Source organism: Myodes glareolus, chromosome 17 (genome assembly GCF_982192425.1).
Source record: "Myodes glareolus chromosome 17, mMyoGla1.1, whole genome shotgun sequence".
In the NCBI taxonomy this organism is placed as follows: domain Eukaryota; kingdom Metazoa; phylum Chordata; class Mammalia; order Rodentia; family Cricetidae; genus Myodes; species Myodes glareolus.
Window position 1 is genome coordinate 20768697 of NC_142042.1, and position 16517 is coordinate 20785213.

At 43.7% G+C, this 16517-nt stretch overlaps 1 protein-coding gene across 1 annotated transcript in view; it reads left to right on the top strand.

Moving 5' to 3' along the window:
• The window catches only part of Mttp (microsomal triglyceride transfer protein), a 38847-nt gene that overhangs the window by 16015 nt on the left and 6315 nt on the right, over window positions 1-16517 (top strand). The window contains exons 8-15 of the mRNA XM_048456840.3: window positions 599-756; window positions 1846-2014; window positions 2691-2798; window positions 6211-6423; window positions 8074-8285; window positions 10129-10226; window positions 10312-10433; window positions 11687-11914. Of these exons, the coding sequence (XP_048312797.3) occupies window positions 599-756; window positions 1846-2014; window positions 2691-2798; window positions 6211-6423; window positions 8074-8285; window positions 10129-10226; window positions 10312-10433; window positions 11687-11914 (1308 nt within the window). The remainder of the gene's footprint in view (window positions 1-598; window positions 757-1845; window positions 2015-2690; window positions 2799-6210; window positions 6424-8073; window positions 8286-10128; window positions 10227-10311; window positions 10434-11686; window positions 11915-16517) is intronic.

Sequence of the window (16517 nt, forward strand, 5' to 3'; positions counted from 1 at the left end):
ATTTTCAAAACCATTGTCCGATAGCTGTAGCGTGTGAGAAATGACCTTTTACCCAATTCTGCTGCCCCCTAAGCATAGATACGGTCTCTGAACAGTGCAGATCCCAACAACAGCGTGACACTGAATTCCACTGTGAGGCGAGTAGGGAGCTCAAAGTATTTGAAAATTTAATTTTCAGCGAGGTTCAAGTAAGTTAGAAAAGGGGTACAGCTCTGCAGCAGATCTCACTTTGCCCTTCCCAAATACCAGGCGCCCTGCTGTCAATTAAAAGTCTGCACACTTTCAGTAACACGCTCCAAGTCTGGCCTCAGATGTTGTTATCACGCCAGTCATTGGGACCAACACATCCAACCATCCCTTGGCTCTTGTCCAAGGTCCTGCAAGTTCAGCACTAACTGAAAACTACAAAACAAAACCAAACAAAAAAAAAAAAACCTGTGGAGGCATGGCCCCCAGGGGAAGCAGCCCACTGTATTTGCTTCTAGCCTCATACATTATACGAAATGATCCGGGTGACCACTGTGTCTCTGCGGTGAATGCTACCTTTGTAAATCGGGAGCTCAGAATGAAGGGGCTGCCCCGTGCCTGTGTTTTGCAGCTGGCAGAGCTCTGGCAGTCTATCAGAAAACACCTGGAGCCCGACCACCTGTCCAAGGCCGAGGCCGTCAGCAGCTTCCTGGCCTTCATTCAGCACCTCAGGACTGCAAAGAGAGAAGAGATCCTGCAGATTCTGAAGGCAGAGAAGAAGGAAGTGCTGTAAGCCCACATCATTGCTCAGGGTTGTCTGTCAGGAAAATGGTTTTACACTCTTACTGTCTTTTTATTTTTCTAAAAAAATTAATTTACTTTATGTGTTTGAACACTGCTACATGTATGTATGTACACCATGCATGCCAGTTGTCCCTGGAGGTCAGAAGAGGGTATTGGGTCCTCTGGAACTGGGATCATGGGCTGTTATGAGCTGCCATACGGGTGCTGGGAATTAAACCTGGTTCTTCTGCAAGAGCAGCAGCACCCTAAATCACTGAGCCGTGTCTCCAGTCCTGTTGGTTTTGCTCTGTAGTCCAGGCTATCCTGAAACTTACTATGTAGCCCAGACTAGCCTTGGACCTGGGTTGATCCTTCTGCCTCAGCCTCCTTAGTGCTAGAATTACAAAACTGAGCCACTATGAGCAGGAGCTCAGTATGTAGTAATTATATTCATTATTCATATTCACATTCAGTCATATGCTCAGTAGCATGAAAAATCAGTTACAAATTTTATCATGCCCAGACTCAAGTAACCAAAGATATTTTTCATGGCTAGTTTTTAACTAGAATCTTTCTGTGGAAGACAATAACACATTTGTTGTGGATAAAATAGAGCTATACCATGGCATCTTTATTTCTAAAGGGAAAACACTTCTCTCTTATGTATGAATTTGAAATAGTTATCCGTTTTCTATCAGTAATTGTGCTTTGGTTGAACTAGGAGTTTGAGAAATGTGTATATTTACAAATCTAATTAGAGAAAAGTATTCAATCTGGCACTTCAGCGCCTATGTGTTACTCACATAGAGAACATTTTGAGCCTAATTTATGGTTTTATGCACATAATTTTAACCTACAAATCTCCAAGTTGTAGTTTGCTTAGGCAAGCATAGTGTAGCATTTGTATGTTCTGAGAAAAGAGAAAGAGAATCAGAGAAGCTTAAGTAGAATTAAGAGGTTCTTTGAAGAATGTATTATTCATACTTTTCGTTCAAAGGAAAAATGTACTTCTTTAGGAAGTTCGGGTTAATGGGTGGCAGATCTGTAGCAATTCCGTTGTAAGCACTGGTACCTGAGGAGACGCCTGCTTTACAGGCCTCAGCTGGTGGATGCTGTCACCTCCGCTCAGACTCCAGACGCGCTGGAAGCCATCCTGGACTTCCTGGATTTCAAAAGTGACAGCAGCATTGTTCTCCAGGAGAGGTTCCTCTATGCCTGCGGATTTGCCTCCCACCCCGACGAAGAACTCCTTCGAGCCCTCCTTGTAAGTCAGGGATCCTGGAACGACAGTGACCCTGGACTGCTAAAATAAAAAACGATAAACGCAAGCTCCTGGGGTGTAGGGAGGCCTTAAAGTGGATCCAGTCAGAGCCGGGGCCAGAGAGTGCGCCCTCCCAGCACTCACATTCTGAGGTCGCTGGGCTCCTTTCTGTGCATCAGCCAGCAGCAGCACAGCAAACCTCCTCAGTTAGCAGGCCTAGTGACCATCACAGCCTATGCTTTATGACAGTCTGACAATTATGGCCACCTATTTTACATGTGGCAAAGAAGAGAACACTGGAGCGGAGAATCTATGTGACCCTTCCATAAACAGTTAAATTACTTTCACTTCAGAAATCTTCATCTGTTTCTACATACACATTGATGTCCCTGGTTCATATAAAGACTAGACTAACCCAATTAATCCAACCCCTGAAGCCTGAGGGTTCACAGACTGGAAATAAGATCCCCTTATAAGGTCGGGCATTCTAATAATCCTTCATGCAAAACTAGACAGCATGTTTCTAAAAATGTCTCAGCAGTGTCTCAAAAAAAATCTGAATTTGTTGTCTAGAAACACTGAATCATTTCCCTAGATGCATGTTACTTGATTAACTGAAAGTGTCCCTTTGGAATGCTGAAGTGTTCTGATGGCCTGTTCGATCCCTGCTTGCCCACAGAGTAAGTTCAAAGGCTCGTTTGCGAGCAATGACATCAGAGAAACAGTTATGATCATCATCGGAGCCCTTGTCAGGAAGCTGTGCCAGAATGAAGGCTGCAAGCTCAAAGTAAGTGCCACTGTCCCGTGTCCTGCTGTCCAGACTGCCCAATGCAATGCCGCACAGCCACTCCCCAGCCCCCAACTTCCCGTTTCCTTCATGCCTATCAATCATTTCCATCCCCCGTACCTTACAGTTGAGCTGCTCATTAGCTTTCTCGTCTATTTCTGTCTCCCACTGGAGTGTAAGCTCCACATCGTTTCAGATCTCAAGTTTAAATCCTTCTTTGATTTTGAGCTAATTCTTGTACAGGACTTAGTTAAGAGTTCACTTTCATTCTTCTGTATATGAATGTACATTTTTCTCCAAGCCATTATTGAAGACACTATTTTCCCCTATTGCATATTCTTGACATTTTTTTTGTGGAAAAACTCATTTGACCATTGCTGTGTAGACTTATTTATTCCAGACTAATACCATGGGCTGTTGTTTCTATAAATTTATACCAACAGTGTGCCATTTTTATGACTGTGGCTTAGTACTGTATTTTAAAATACAGTAAGGTGATGTTTCTAGCTTTGTTCTTTTTATTACTTTGGCCATTCAGTGTCTTTTTTATCCTGTACAGATTTTAGAATTCTATCTTTTAGTTCTATGAAGAATGTCATTGATATGTTTATATGGATTGCATTGAGTCTGCAGATGGCTTTGGATCACATACACATTTAATGATATCAATTCTTCCAATATGGAATATTCTTTACCTATCAGTGATATCTTCTATTGTTTAAATCACCATTTCTTAGTGTTTTGTATACAGTGTCTCCCTTCCTGGGTTATAAATACTCTTCAGTATTTTTGATGCTGTTATAAAAGGGCTGCTTTCTTAACTTCCTTCTCAGACATTACATTGCTGATATTTGGAAACACTACTGTTGTTGGTTGACATTGTGTCCTGCCACTTTACCAGGTCCATTTATCAGTGCCAACAGTGAGATGGTGGACTCTGTAGGCTTCCCTGGGTTTAAAGTCACCTGGCCATGAAACATACTTATTTCCCTACTTAATGACTGTTATTTCTATTTCTCGGCTAGTTATTCTGGTTAGCACTACGTACACTGATGAATAATAGTGCCCACTGAACATTCTTGTCTTGTTCCTGAGAAGCCTTCAGCTTTTCACTGTGTAGTGTGCTAGCTATGAATTCACCACCTATGGCTTTTATCATGTGGGACACTTTTTTTACACCTAATTTGTAGAGCGCTATCAGAACCGGAGGTCCCATTTTGTCTCGTGTCTCTTCTGCATCTGTTGAGATGGCCATATTGTTTTGGCCTTCACTCTGCTGATATGGTTGGTTGCATTTGTTGGTTTGCATATCTCAGAATATATCCAATGTGTTATTAGGCATATGGCTCAGATACACATCCTTGCCCCAAGTGGAGCTTGGGTTTCAAGAGCATGCATTTAAAAGAAAGTCAGGTGTCTCCTTGTTGACTTTGGGTGACGTGTAAAGTCCTCTGTGTTTCTTGGGTTGTAGTGGGTCCCCTTTCATATCTCAGATGTTCTGTTGTTGCATGTGTGTATGTCTACAGTTCTTACTGTTCTCTTGATGGCTCAATCCTTTACCACAATCAAATGATCTTCTTTGTCTCTTTTGAGTGATGTGTATAGTATAGTTCTTGTCCTTAGAAGTTGTGGTACTCTACAGCTTCCTCCTTGATTGGAACTTTTTCTGTGATTAGTACAGTCTTCAAATGTGAGTTTTGGTGATATGAATATACTTGCTGCTGATCACCTAGAACTTCGTATCTTAGTCATATTTGCTAAAGTGTCTTTGCTTGCCTGAGTAGGCTTTCAAATCTCTCATCTGTTCCATTAAAAAAGAGAAAAGAATTCACTTCATGAACATAACTGAGTATGGAAAACCAAGCGGATTAAAATCTAGAAATATCCATAGATAGAACCTGTGTGCTTGTTTCCTGGATCCGAATAATCACACAGAAATTATATTAATTACAACACTGTTTGACCAATGGCTTACACATATTCTTAGCTAGCTTTTATATCTTAAATTAGCCCACCTCTATTAATCTATGTATCACCATGAGGCTGTGGCCTACCAGTAAGGTTACTGTGTTTCTCTCCTTTGGCAACCAAATGGCATCTCTTACTTAACCTTCTTTCTCCCAGCATTCAGTTTAGTTTTCCTTCCTAGCTCTATTCTGCCTTGCCATAGGCCAAAGCAGCTTCTTATTAACCAATGGTAATAAAACATATTCACAGCATTCAGAGAGGAATCCCACTTCAACTATCCCTTAAAAGCCTGTTTTTCTATTTCACAAGGTTAAAATGCTGAATATATACAGCCCTTCCTCTCTATTCTTATTATGAGCTAGCGTCAGTCCCTATTTTCTTCTGCTAAAGAAAGACAGCACTGCTTTTTCCTTCTAAATGCTTCCTGTTAAAAACCATATGGAGGATCATTCTTGAGACCAAATGGTTCCACAGGAAGCAGCTGAAGATAGAATGCAGGATAGGCATCCAAGAAAGGACCAACAACAACAAGAATACTGAACATGATTATGAGATTTGACAGAAATCAAATTTAGTGTTGCATCTAAGATATTAAAAAATGAAAGATCTTTATATTTTCAACTTCAATAGTTATTAAACAGCTGATTTTTAAAATCGATTTCTGTGTTGAACTTTGTGACTAAAAAAAAATCCATACATAAAAGCACCCAGTCAGCATTACTCTCTGAGCATTGACTTTATACTAGACATGATATCAACCCTTTAATATAAAGATGCACAGAATATCATCCCACCCCCAAAGAATTCCTTGTCAGTTTATCACCTACAAAGTATCAATACAGTGAGCCCCCTGCCAATGGGGATTCTCCATTTGAGACTTAACCAGCCGTAGGTTGAAAACAGGGAGGGGAAATACATATGCAATGGCCATGTGCCCAACACAGCATAGCCACTCATCCAATAGCCATGATATACGGAAAACAACATATTCTAGAGATGGCTCAAGTAAGCAGGAGGGTGCACATAGATTACATGCAAATATTGTTTGATTTTGTCTAAGGATCCCAACACCCATGAATTGTGGTATTTACCAGGAGGTTCAGGAGCCAACCACTTGGATACTGTAGTATTAAACCGTGATCAAAGAATTATGGGGATATGGAACCACAGTTGTCTTTTATTTGAGGTGTGGAGGAAGTTTCCTCCAGAAGAATAACTTAGCTTCGTCTGGAAGTATGTTGACTTTATATGTTTGGAGTGTGTTAAACACTAAATGCCCATTATTAATTGTGCTCTGCTTCTCTAGAACACATAAGCATGCATTTGAGAAGACTTAGTACCTTTAGCAAACTGTACTTGGCAGCCAAAGCAAGGTTCCTAAAAGTTGATGTTTTCTTGTCTGAGTGTGTAGTTGGGCTTTTGTCTGAGGTCTGTGGTGTTGTAGGCAGTGGTGGAAGCTAAGAAGCTAATCCTGGGAGGACTTGAAAAGCCAGAGAAAAAGGAGGACACCGTGATGTACCTGTTGGCTCTGAAGAACGCCTTGCTTCCCGAAGGCATCCCGCTCCTTTTGAAGTATGCCGAGGCTGGAGAAGGTCCTGTCAGCCACCTGGCTACCACTGTGCTCCAGAGATACGATGTTTCCTTCATCACAGACGAGGTAAACACCTTAGCAGAAGGAGGGAGGAAAAACACTTCTGGTAAACCAAATGCCATCTCCTCTCAAGTCTCTCTGTTTTTGATTTTGGTTTTTCTCCACCCCCACCTTTGCTTAGAAATAACTCTTAAATTGAATTTAAGGCTGTTCGAAATCAGCCTCACATTTTGAACAGATAGTTCCTGTATCCTGAAACACATCTTCTTATTTTAAGAAACAAATTCTAGTAGTTTCAGGTAGCTAAATCCTCCTTGGAAATATCTTTGCTTTTGTACATTTTGGAACATTGGTAACGTTTTCAGCTGACTGGATTGTGTGGTCTCACCTGCTCACGCATGGTGTTCTAGAAGCAGCCAGCATTGTGATCTGGTTAGAGCTGGGAGTGCTTCAGTGCAGAGTGTTTTCCGCTGAGGATGCTCTCTGCAGCTGAGTGTCCTCTTGCCGCTTCTGTATGAAAGACAGTTGGCTGTGAAGCATGAGGTGTGGGCTTTTAAGAAAGACCAACCTCGCTGTCATTCTGGGTGGTTCTCCCCCAGTTGCTTGTTCTCGGGTGAGTTATTGAACTCCTACAAGTCTGAGAGCAAGGGCAAGATTGAGGAGACAGAAAAAGGCAAGAGGCAAGGAGAACCGAAGAAAATGGCCTGGGACGTGTAGAATAAAGATTCAAAGGAGGTGTTGCAATCCCTTATAGAAAGCAATTCTTGAAGGAACTAAAGTAGCCCTGTGAAACCTGTATTCATTCCTCCTGGAGGCAATGCTTCTGTGACCTAATTCTGGTCCACTAGACCCTACCTGTCTAGGGTCCTACCACCGTACCAGCACCACACTGATGACCACATGTAAACTTTGGGGAGACACATTCAACCCATAGCGACTGGTACAGAATACTGAATTGGGGAATTGCACATGAGTTGGGCCTGGGGATGTTTAGCAGCTATTTCTACCTTTAGTGTGCACATAAAACTGCTTTTGGAAATGGGTACATTAAATTTTCCATTGAAAAAGAGAGGAACAGAATCTGAGGTACTGTACTGTTAGAAAATACCAGTTCCTATTGCCTTCTCCCCCCCAATTCCCATCGCCACAGCAGGAGCCTTGGGGACTATAGTAGGTAATGCCAAGCACTGTCACAATAACACAGGAACTGAAAACCCTCACAGTTGACCCACGGTTTGCTCCTCGTGTTGTGTCTAACATGGGTAGGAGGATATGTGCCTCTGTGTTCACAGCAGTCAAGAAAGAGAAGCAGAAGGTATGGCAGGTCTTAACTGCCTCTGCCTGAGAGCCATTCACATCAGTTCTGTTCATGGTCCACGCTAGCCTAGTCACATGGAATCAGCCTAATTGCAAAGGAATCCAGCAAATGTAATAGCACATATATATCTAAATAAACACTTGCTATTTTCACGGCAATATCAATTTTTAAATTATATTAATTTATTGAGAGAGAAAGAGTTCACCATGGCGCACATGGAGAGCTCAGAGAGCTACCTTTAGAAGTCAGTTCTCCCCTCCATCATGTGGGTCCAGAGGTTTGAACTCATGTCGTCAGGCTTGGCCACAGACACCTTTACCTGATGACCCACCTCACTGTCCCTCCAATATCAACCTTAAAACTCCATGGGTGTGCTGAGATTAAGCATCTTCTAATAGGTGAAGAAGACCTTGAACAGGATATACCACCAGAATCGTAAGGTCCATGAAAAGACCGTGCGCACGGCTGCCGCTGCTGTCATCTTAAAGAACAACCCATCCTACATGGATGTGAAGAACATTCTGCTGTCTATTGGGGAACTTCCCAAAGAAATGAATAAGTACATGCTCACCTTTGTGCGAGACATCCTGAATTTTGAAATGCCCTCAAGGTATGATGAGTTCTGTATGCCTCTTGCTACTCAAGTAGATTTGTATATTGATATGGTGCACACATAGTTAATAATCATGACCTGGTCATTGCACAGGGTAGTGTTACATAAATCCAATGAATATCAAACTTCCTCAAAGAAACTCTTAAGTGAGTCAGATAAAACAGTGTGCCTTTCACTGGCCGAGATTTGGAACTTGGGGTGGATTGGTAAATTATGTATATATGTAACCAAATGTTGGGAATATTTTAAAGTCTGGTTGCACTTTCAGCAGGACTATTTTCGTAAGTAGCACAATGAGACAAAGCATGTCCTCAACAAACGCTCTCTCATCTTAACTTTTCAGATGTGGGGAATTTTGAAAATTTCTATCAATGACCCAGAGTGGCTGTTCCTTAGAGCAGGGGACACAGGACTAGGATTGGTGGGAGTGGAAGGACAAGGAAACCAGGATAAGAGGAAGGAGAGACTAGAAGGAAGGAGGGACAAGGAGTAGAGTAAGAATGGAGGGAGGAGCAGGGCAGTCAGAGGGGGAGGGGAGTGGGGCAGGAGCAGGAAGGAGGCCGGGCCTTTCTGGCCTGTGTGGCTTGGATTCTTGTGTTTCTTTGTTATTCTGTGACACCCCTTGGAGGAGGCCCTGTCGTATTTGATGCCTCTGCTCTCTAAACCTGGTAATCTGGAGACAGGAAGAAGGAGGTAGTGGGCAGAGAGCAGCCTAGGAAATGGAAAGAAGCCATTGTAAATGTTTACATCAGTCTCAGAAAACACACACACACACATACACACACACACACACACACACACACACACACACACACACATAAACTGTAAAGCTGGAAGGGATGTTGAGGTCCGCCTTGCTTGATATGAACCTCTTTCCAGTGTAGGGGTGTGTTTCTTTTTTTTTTTTCTTTCTTTTCCTGGCAAGTGGTTACCAGACTCCACTTGACTTGTGAGGAAGCTCACTGCCATTTGGCAACCCTGTGCCACTGTTGGGACTTCATTATTGTGTCTTCCTGCACACTGATGCCCTCATTGGCTCTGGTCTTGTCTCTGGAGCACAGCAGAATGTGTGTAGTGTTCATCCACAAGGAAACCCTCTGAATATTTGACGGCATGACCTTTTCAGTTCTAAGCTAAGAATCTAGTGAGCTGCTGATACTGGTGCATAGGGAGATATGTAGTTTGACTCCTTCTTGCAACATGCTTCTGCCTCAGACCTATTGGGGGGGGTGTGATATGTTGTAATTTTACTATTACTGATAAATTAGTATGATCAGTGAGAAATGAAAAGATCTCAGTGCTGATTCCGTAAACATGAACAAGTCCAAAGTAAGAGTGAACGCTTTAGAGGAGAGAGTTGTCCTGCAGGCTTTATTGAGCTTTTCCTGTGGTAGAAAATACAAAGCTAGCAATCCTGGAAATTTACTGTTCTGCATCATCTGCCAATGGTGATTTTAGAAGGTATAGAAAAAGTAGAGAAAAGGTGTCCAGCCTCCTGTGTAGCGCAGCTTCCTTAAATTTATATACTATTTTAACAACACGACTATGATGATTCAAAGATGTGTGTTCTGCCCAAAACATCTCTCAGTCAGCTGAAGACATCTCTTAACTGGGAATCCTTACCCTTTGTCCTTTTGACACCAAACTGTTTCGGCTATTTGAGGAATGAAGGGGACAGCCCTCATCTTGCCACTGATGCCCAGCTGGCACTTCTTCCAGTCTTGTGGCATGAGGAAAATGTGGCCTTCTTTTTATAACACTGAGGATTTGGTTGCATTCCCAATTTGATTTCTGAACCAGACATTGCCATGAATGAGAAGTCTTCTCTTCTGTGTTGCAGCAAAATGATCCGTCGGGTCCTCAAGGAGATGGTTGCTCACAATTATGACCGTTTCTCCAAGAGTGGGTCCTCCTCCACCTATACTGGCTACATACAACGTAGGTGACACCCGGAGAGCTCCCCCCACCCACCCCTCTCGTTAGCACTGCCGAGCCGTCGCTGAGCCCTGTGTTTTGTCACTAGGTGGTCCCCATGCGGCATCCACATACAGCCTTGACATCCTCTACTCTGGTTCTGGTATTCTCAGGAGAAGTAACCTGAACGTCTTCCAGTACATCGGGAAAGCAGACCTTCACGGCAGTCAGGTACCCCATGGCCCCTGAGTTGTCAGTGGTAGAAACTGCTCTGAGGGAAGTGACACCCTTGGAGAGCAGCATTACGGGATGTGTCTGTACGCTGGTGGTGACTTCTGTCGTAAAGTTCCAAATCCGAAGTTGAAACTGACGTAGTTGGTTGGTTTCACTTCCCAGACGTCTGTCTGTAGCTCCAAACACACCTGCATCGGTAGAACTAAGTTGAGCCAGGATTTGCTAGTCAAGCGTCACTCACAGATATGTCCCGTGGGTTCTGGGTATTTAACGTATACTGTGTTTGCCTGTTTGTTCATCTCTGCAGAGACTGACTTCCCCCTGCAAGTAACTTCATATCACGGTGTACAGCTCTTAAAGAGTTCATTTCTATTTCTCCTTTGCTACCAGTAGAGGAAAGAATCAAGTGTGGGCAGTTGAGAACTGTTGAATTTTAATCCAAAATTAAATGATGATTTATCGTTATTATGAATTATGCCATCATTTTGATTTAAGGAATATCAGATTGTAACCTTCTGATTGAAGCTATTCAAGCTTCAAAAATGATCCATAGCTATGAAAACTTGATTGCTCATCAATATGAAATGTCCACACCCTTCAACAGCATCCTGGTCAGAATCCCATACCCTCCCTGCTGAGGCATTGCCATCTGCTCTCTGATATGCCCTGGGAATGCCAGACACACAGTGGGTAGCACCTGACTATGCAGGATGGAAAATATGCAGGATTCCTTACCTACTGGTCATCAGGGTGTGAACCTCCTCATAGTGTGACCTCAGCTCATGGGGAGGGATGAAATTGGGATGTGAACGTGGCTTCTCAGAGCAGCAGACTGGGTAGCACTGCCCTTGCCTCTCCATCTCCTTGCAGAGGCTCACAAAGATGGCAGGCCCACACTATGAGACAGAGCCAGGAGATAAGCATCTCGGATGGTGCCCACCACCAGAACGCTTGTGGCCTTCGTAGTCACAGATGAGGCATCTGAGTCCGGCCTCTGCCTCACACCAGTGAATATTCACCTGTCTTCACCCCATCTAAGTGAATCAAATCTCCCATAAAGCCAATGGTAGTTGAGAAGATTACATGGCCAAAACTAATTTTCATTATGTTCAGACACAGAGGTTTAGTTTTAATTCTTGCCTAGTTACAGAAGATATTTAGGTTTGGGTCCTGAAAATGCTCGGAGGCATCTCCATCATTATGGAGCAGGTGGGGAGCAGTGGTTCAACCTCGTATCCCTTTCTCCCCAGGTGGTCATTGAAGCACAGGGGCTGGAAAGCTTAATTGCAGCCACTCCCGATGAAGGAGAGGAAAACCTTGACTCCTATGCGGGCATGTCAGCCATCCTGTTTGATGTTCAGCTCAGACCTGTCACTTTTTTCAGTGGATACAGTGATTTGATGTCCAAAATGCTGTCAGCATCTGGAGACCCTGTCAGTGTGGTGAAAGGGCTCATTCTACTGATAGATCATTCTCAGGTAACTCTCTACCTCTCTCAGCCTGCAAGTGTTTAGTGTGTGTGTGTGTGTGTGTGTGTGTGTACATGTTTGTGCACAGTAAGCACGTCTTTGCACAGTCAGATCATGTGGAAGCCAGAGGTCAGTCTCGGATGTCTTCCCTAATTGCTTCCCTGCTTATTCTTTGAGGCAGTCTCTCACTGACTCTGGAGCATGCTCAACTATGCTGTGATGGCTGGACAGCAAGCCCCAGGGCTGCCCGTGTCTCTGCTGCCCCAGCACTGGGGTTATGGGTGTAGACTAATGTGCCTTGGTTTTATGTGAGTGGTGGGAATTGAAATCAGGTTGTAGGCTTGTGCAGCAGACACTACCCAGTTGGACCTCTCAGCCCTCCAGACACAATACAAGTTAGAGCTCCATGGGTCTTGGAGTCCACCCTCTAAGCATTCAGTCCTCTTGCTATTGTCGCCCTGTCTCCATTGCTGTACATAAGTAACACGTGTTTCTCTGTTATTTATTGCTTAGTGGAGGCTGCCTGGGTGGGACAGAGCAGAGATGGCCGCATACTTGGCTCTTGGCATTTTTATCCAGAATGCAGGAGCTGAGTTAGCTGGCATTGTGATGACAATGATTATGAAAATCAGTATGCTGCATCATTTTCATGACATCATACTAGTGAAGCCCTGAGCCATGACTGACACCAGCCGGTGTTTCAGGTTCATTCTAAGAGAGGCTTGCTCATCCAGAGAACAGAAGTGCTTTCAGTTCCTCGGCTTTGTTCTTCAGGTTTGCCTGCAGTGCTCCTTGGCTCTAATCCTATAATAGCCCTTTTTATGTGGGAGAGTTTCAGTGACTAGCACCCTCTGGGATTCGGGTGACTTGCCCCATTGGACCTTCTGAGAAACACAGGAGGGTTCATTGGAACAGCTTCGAGATGAGTGTCTGAGGCTTACATTTTTTTCTTTAAGGTTTATGCCTTAGTAAAATAATATTTAAAATGGAAAATTGCTAGGTAACATCTTATGGGTCATCGGTATGTACTCATTCATATTTATCATATTGAGCGTTTACAGAGATTTTTTTTTTCACTTAAAATTGACATGCTGTGGGACTGGCCTCTTTTGTGGAGGTCTTATCCGCTGTATCATCCTTCATCAAGGCAGTAGAGGGTTCTGGTTTTTAGGTTCTGTTTATGAAGTCATAGGATTTAAGAGCTGAGGCAACTTTAAGTATCACATTTTGTTAAGACTAGCCCCAAAGCATCAATGGCTGGGATTAAATATTTGTCTCTGTCTTTATCGCTCCTTGTGTAAATTTAAAGTAGGCAAAAAAAAAAAAAAAGGTAGTTTGGTTTTTATGATGTAATAAGCATTTGGAAGTAGGCAGTCCAGGGTTAACAAAGAAATCCTCAGGGACCGGAATCTGTGCACTTCAGCTCAGCCTGACTAACACACTGTGTAGTCCAGTCTGGTCTCAAACTCACAGAGATCTGCCTGCCTCTGCCCTCCGAGTGCTGGGATCAAGGGAGTGTGCCACCATGCCCAGCTTTACTATGATTTTTAATCACACCCTTGTCACCTTGTGAGTCTGTGCTGACCACGCCCCATCTGGCACAACACCCAGTCCCCCCAAGGAAGGAAGAGGAGGGCACAGAGCTGGACGGCCATCCAGAAGCCCTGGTAGAATGTCACTGACCAAAGTGGCGTCACGTAGCTATCTGTAGCTGCAAGGGAAGTCAGGTTTCACAGCTTTGCACTGGGTGGAGATGCACTTTGAAGAAAAGCATGTTTCTCCCCGTGTGAATGAAGAGGGAAAACTAGGGGTGCTGTTCGTACTCTCCAACCCTCTAGTCATGCAAAGCTAACCTTCAGTGCCAGCAGACCCGTAAAGGACAGAGAGTGACTATTTCAGGCTTGAGAGCCAAATGCTCTTGATGCACCTATTCAGCCTTATGATTCCAGGGGGAAAACAGCCATCAGCAGGATAGTAAGCGAGGACAGCTGTGTTCCAAGAAAATTTTATTTACAACAGCCGCCAGTGAGCAGAATTTCCTGCAGGCTATAGTTTGTTAATCTCGGACTTAAATTTTCTCGTATGGCTTTCCTATTCATTAAGATACTTCACCCTAGGCAAGGTGTGGTCTGTGAGCGATTGCCCTTTCACTATACTACGTAACCAGCGTCTGCGTGTGGCAGGCTGAAGTATTCGGCAAAGCTGAGGTTATTTCACAAATAAGGTGCCAAGGCCCCGGGTTCTGCAGAACACGCCAGCGATGCCAGTCTAGCTTGAGAAGCACATACCACTCCAGGTCAAGTGCTGACATTGAAGGAAACATTGGCAGCTGGCAGCCTGTCACAGCCACCAGGGCAGATAGAATTTCTATCTCTCTCTCTCTCCCTCTCCCTGCCCCTCTACCTCTCCCTTTCTGTGTCTGTTTTTCTGTGTATATCTCTCTGTCTCTGTTTCTGTCTCTCTGTGTGTCTGTGTGTGTGTTTCTATCTGTCTGTGTGTATATATGTCTGTTTGTCTCTGTCTCTTTCTACATGTATGCCTGGCTGTCTCTCTGTGTGTCTGTGTCTCTCAGTGTGTCTGTCTCTGTCTCTCTGTCTCTGTGTGTGTGTATGTTTACCTGTCTCTGTGTATGTGTCTGTCTGTTTCTGTCTGTGTGTGTCTCGTCTCTCTCTCTCTCTCTCTCTGTGTGTGTCTCTGTCTCACTGTCTCTCACTGTATTACATTTCACAGATGGGTGTCTGAGAACAAGGAACCTCGTTAGCCAGGAAATAACATATTTTCCTAAATAGAAGAAGCAATGAGATGAACTGTCAAAATGTCAGTGTCTATTCTATAAGAAACACCTTGCAGATCATAGTTAAAAGGCAAAGGGATCACATCAACCTCAAATTCAAAGTTCTGGCACCTTATTCTTCCAGTCCTTAGGCAAAATGTTAAATAAATGTCTTCTGGGCCAGTTGAGGATGTACGTTTATGCTCTGTATTCTTTGCAGTGTTCCTCAGGACAGACTTTCTTATGGTGAGACACAGAGTTGTAACTATGTTTCCTCAGAACAGACTTCCTTACAGTGAGACACAGAGTTGTAACTATGTTTCCTCAGGACAGACTTTCTTACATTGAGACACAGAGTTGTAACTATGTTTCCTCAAAACAGACTTTCTTACGGAGAGACACAGAGTTGTAACTATGTTTCCTCAGAACAGACTTTCTTACGGAGAGACAAAGAGTTGTAACTATGTTTCCTCAGGACAGACTTTCTTACAGTGAGACACAGAGTTGTAACTATGTTTCCTCAGGACAGACTTTCTTACAGTGAGACACAGAGTTGTAACTATGTTTCCTCAGGACAGACTTTCTTACAGTGAGACACAGAGTTGTAACTATGTTTCCTCAGAACAGACTTTCTCACAGTGAGACAAAGAGTTGTAACTATGTTTCCTCAGAACAGGCTTTCTTACGGTGAGATACAGAGTTGTAACTATGTTTCCTCAGAACAGGCTTTCTTACAGTGAGACACAGAGTTGGAACTATGTGACTGCTGTGAAGAGCAGCTGAAAAGTCCCATCCTTAGACACCATCTGGGTGCAGCCTCTCAGCCATCATTTTCCTGTCAGTGAAGAAATAAAATGGCTCCAGTGTAGATCAGCATGATGTTTAAGTGAATTCTCACGTGTAAAGCTTTAGGCATACAGGTGCTCAAAATCTGTTAGTTCCACACATTTAATTATCTTAAAGAAACACTGCACTGTATGGTTGAGTCCCTTTCACAGAGGTGGGGGTGGAGTGGGCATGTTGGTTTGCTCTCATAAGCAGATTCGGTAGAATTCTATGTGACTACATATAAGAGCTCATCCTTTGCAGGGCAGAAAAGGAAATCTTTGAGAAAGCCTAAGTGTTTCTCCAAACCACTTGCAGTGAAAATGCCCTTCTCACACAGGCATTTTGACTGCTAACTGTGGAATGCTCTTTTCTGTGGCCTGGATGCTTTCACATCCAGCTAAGGTGGAGTCAGTGTGAAGGTCGGGATCTACCTCTTAGGGTCCTACTGGACTAGATGGATTAACAAGTCTCCAGATTCCCAATCAAGAAAGCATGATGACGCAATGCAAGGCGTATTCCTGAGGCAGGATGTTATAGGAGTTACTTGGCCACAGGCATGGGCATGGCATGCAGCAGATGTCTGGTGGCATCCATGTTTTTCAGAGATTTAAGTACACATTTGGAGGATGATTGTTGTGAGTTTTCCAGGACAGGTTGTGGTTTTTTATATTTGCTAGAAAGGACGACATAGCCCCTGTATCTTTGGGCAGCCACATTTTTGTCCTAGAGTAAATAGAGCTTTAAGCATCCTTAGGGATGTCACCTCATGCGCCCCAACCCTGGTACAGAGCACTCAGGCGCGTCCTTCAGAACGAAAGCATTTTCATATCAAGGTCAAACTTTCTTATTCCACTTGGGTGTGAGCCAGTTCTCTGAGGTTTCCTGCCATGTTTGTCTGCAGTTTAGCACAAACAGCGCAGCCCCTTCTCAAAAGTGCAGTCATGGTATTTTGTACCTGGCAAATGCATGACTTTTCTGGTCTGCTCATGGCAGCTACACTAGGAAGTAAGG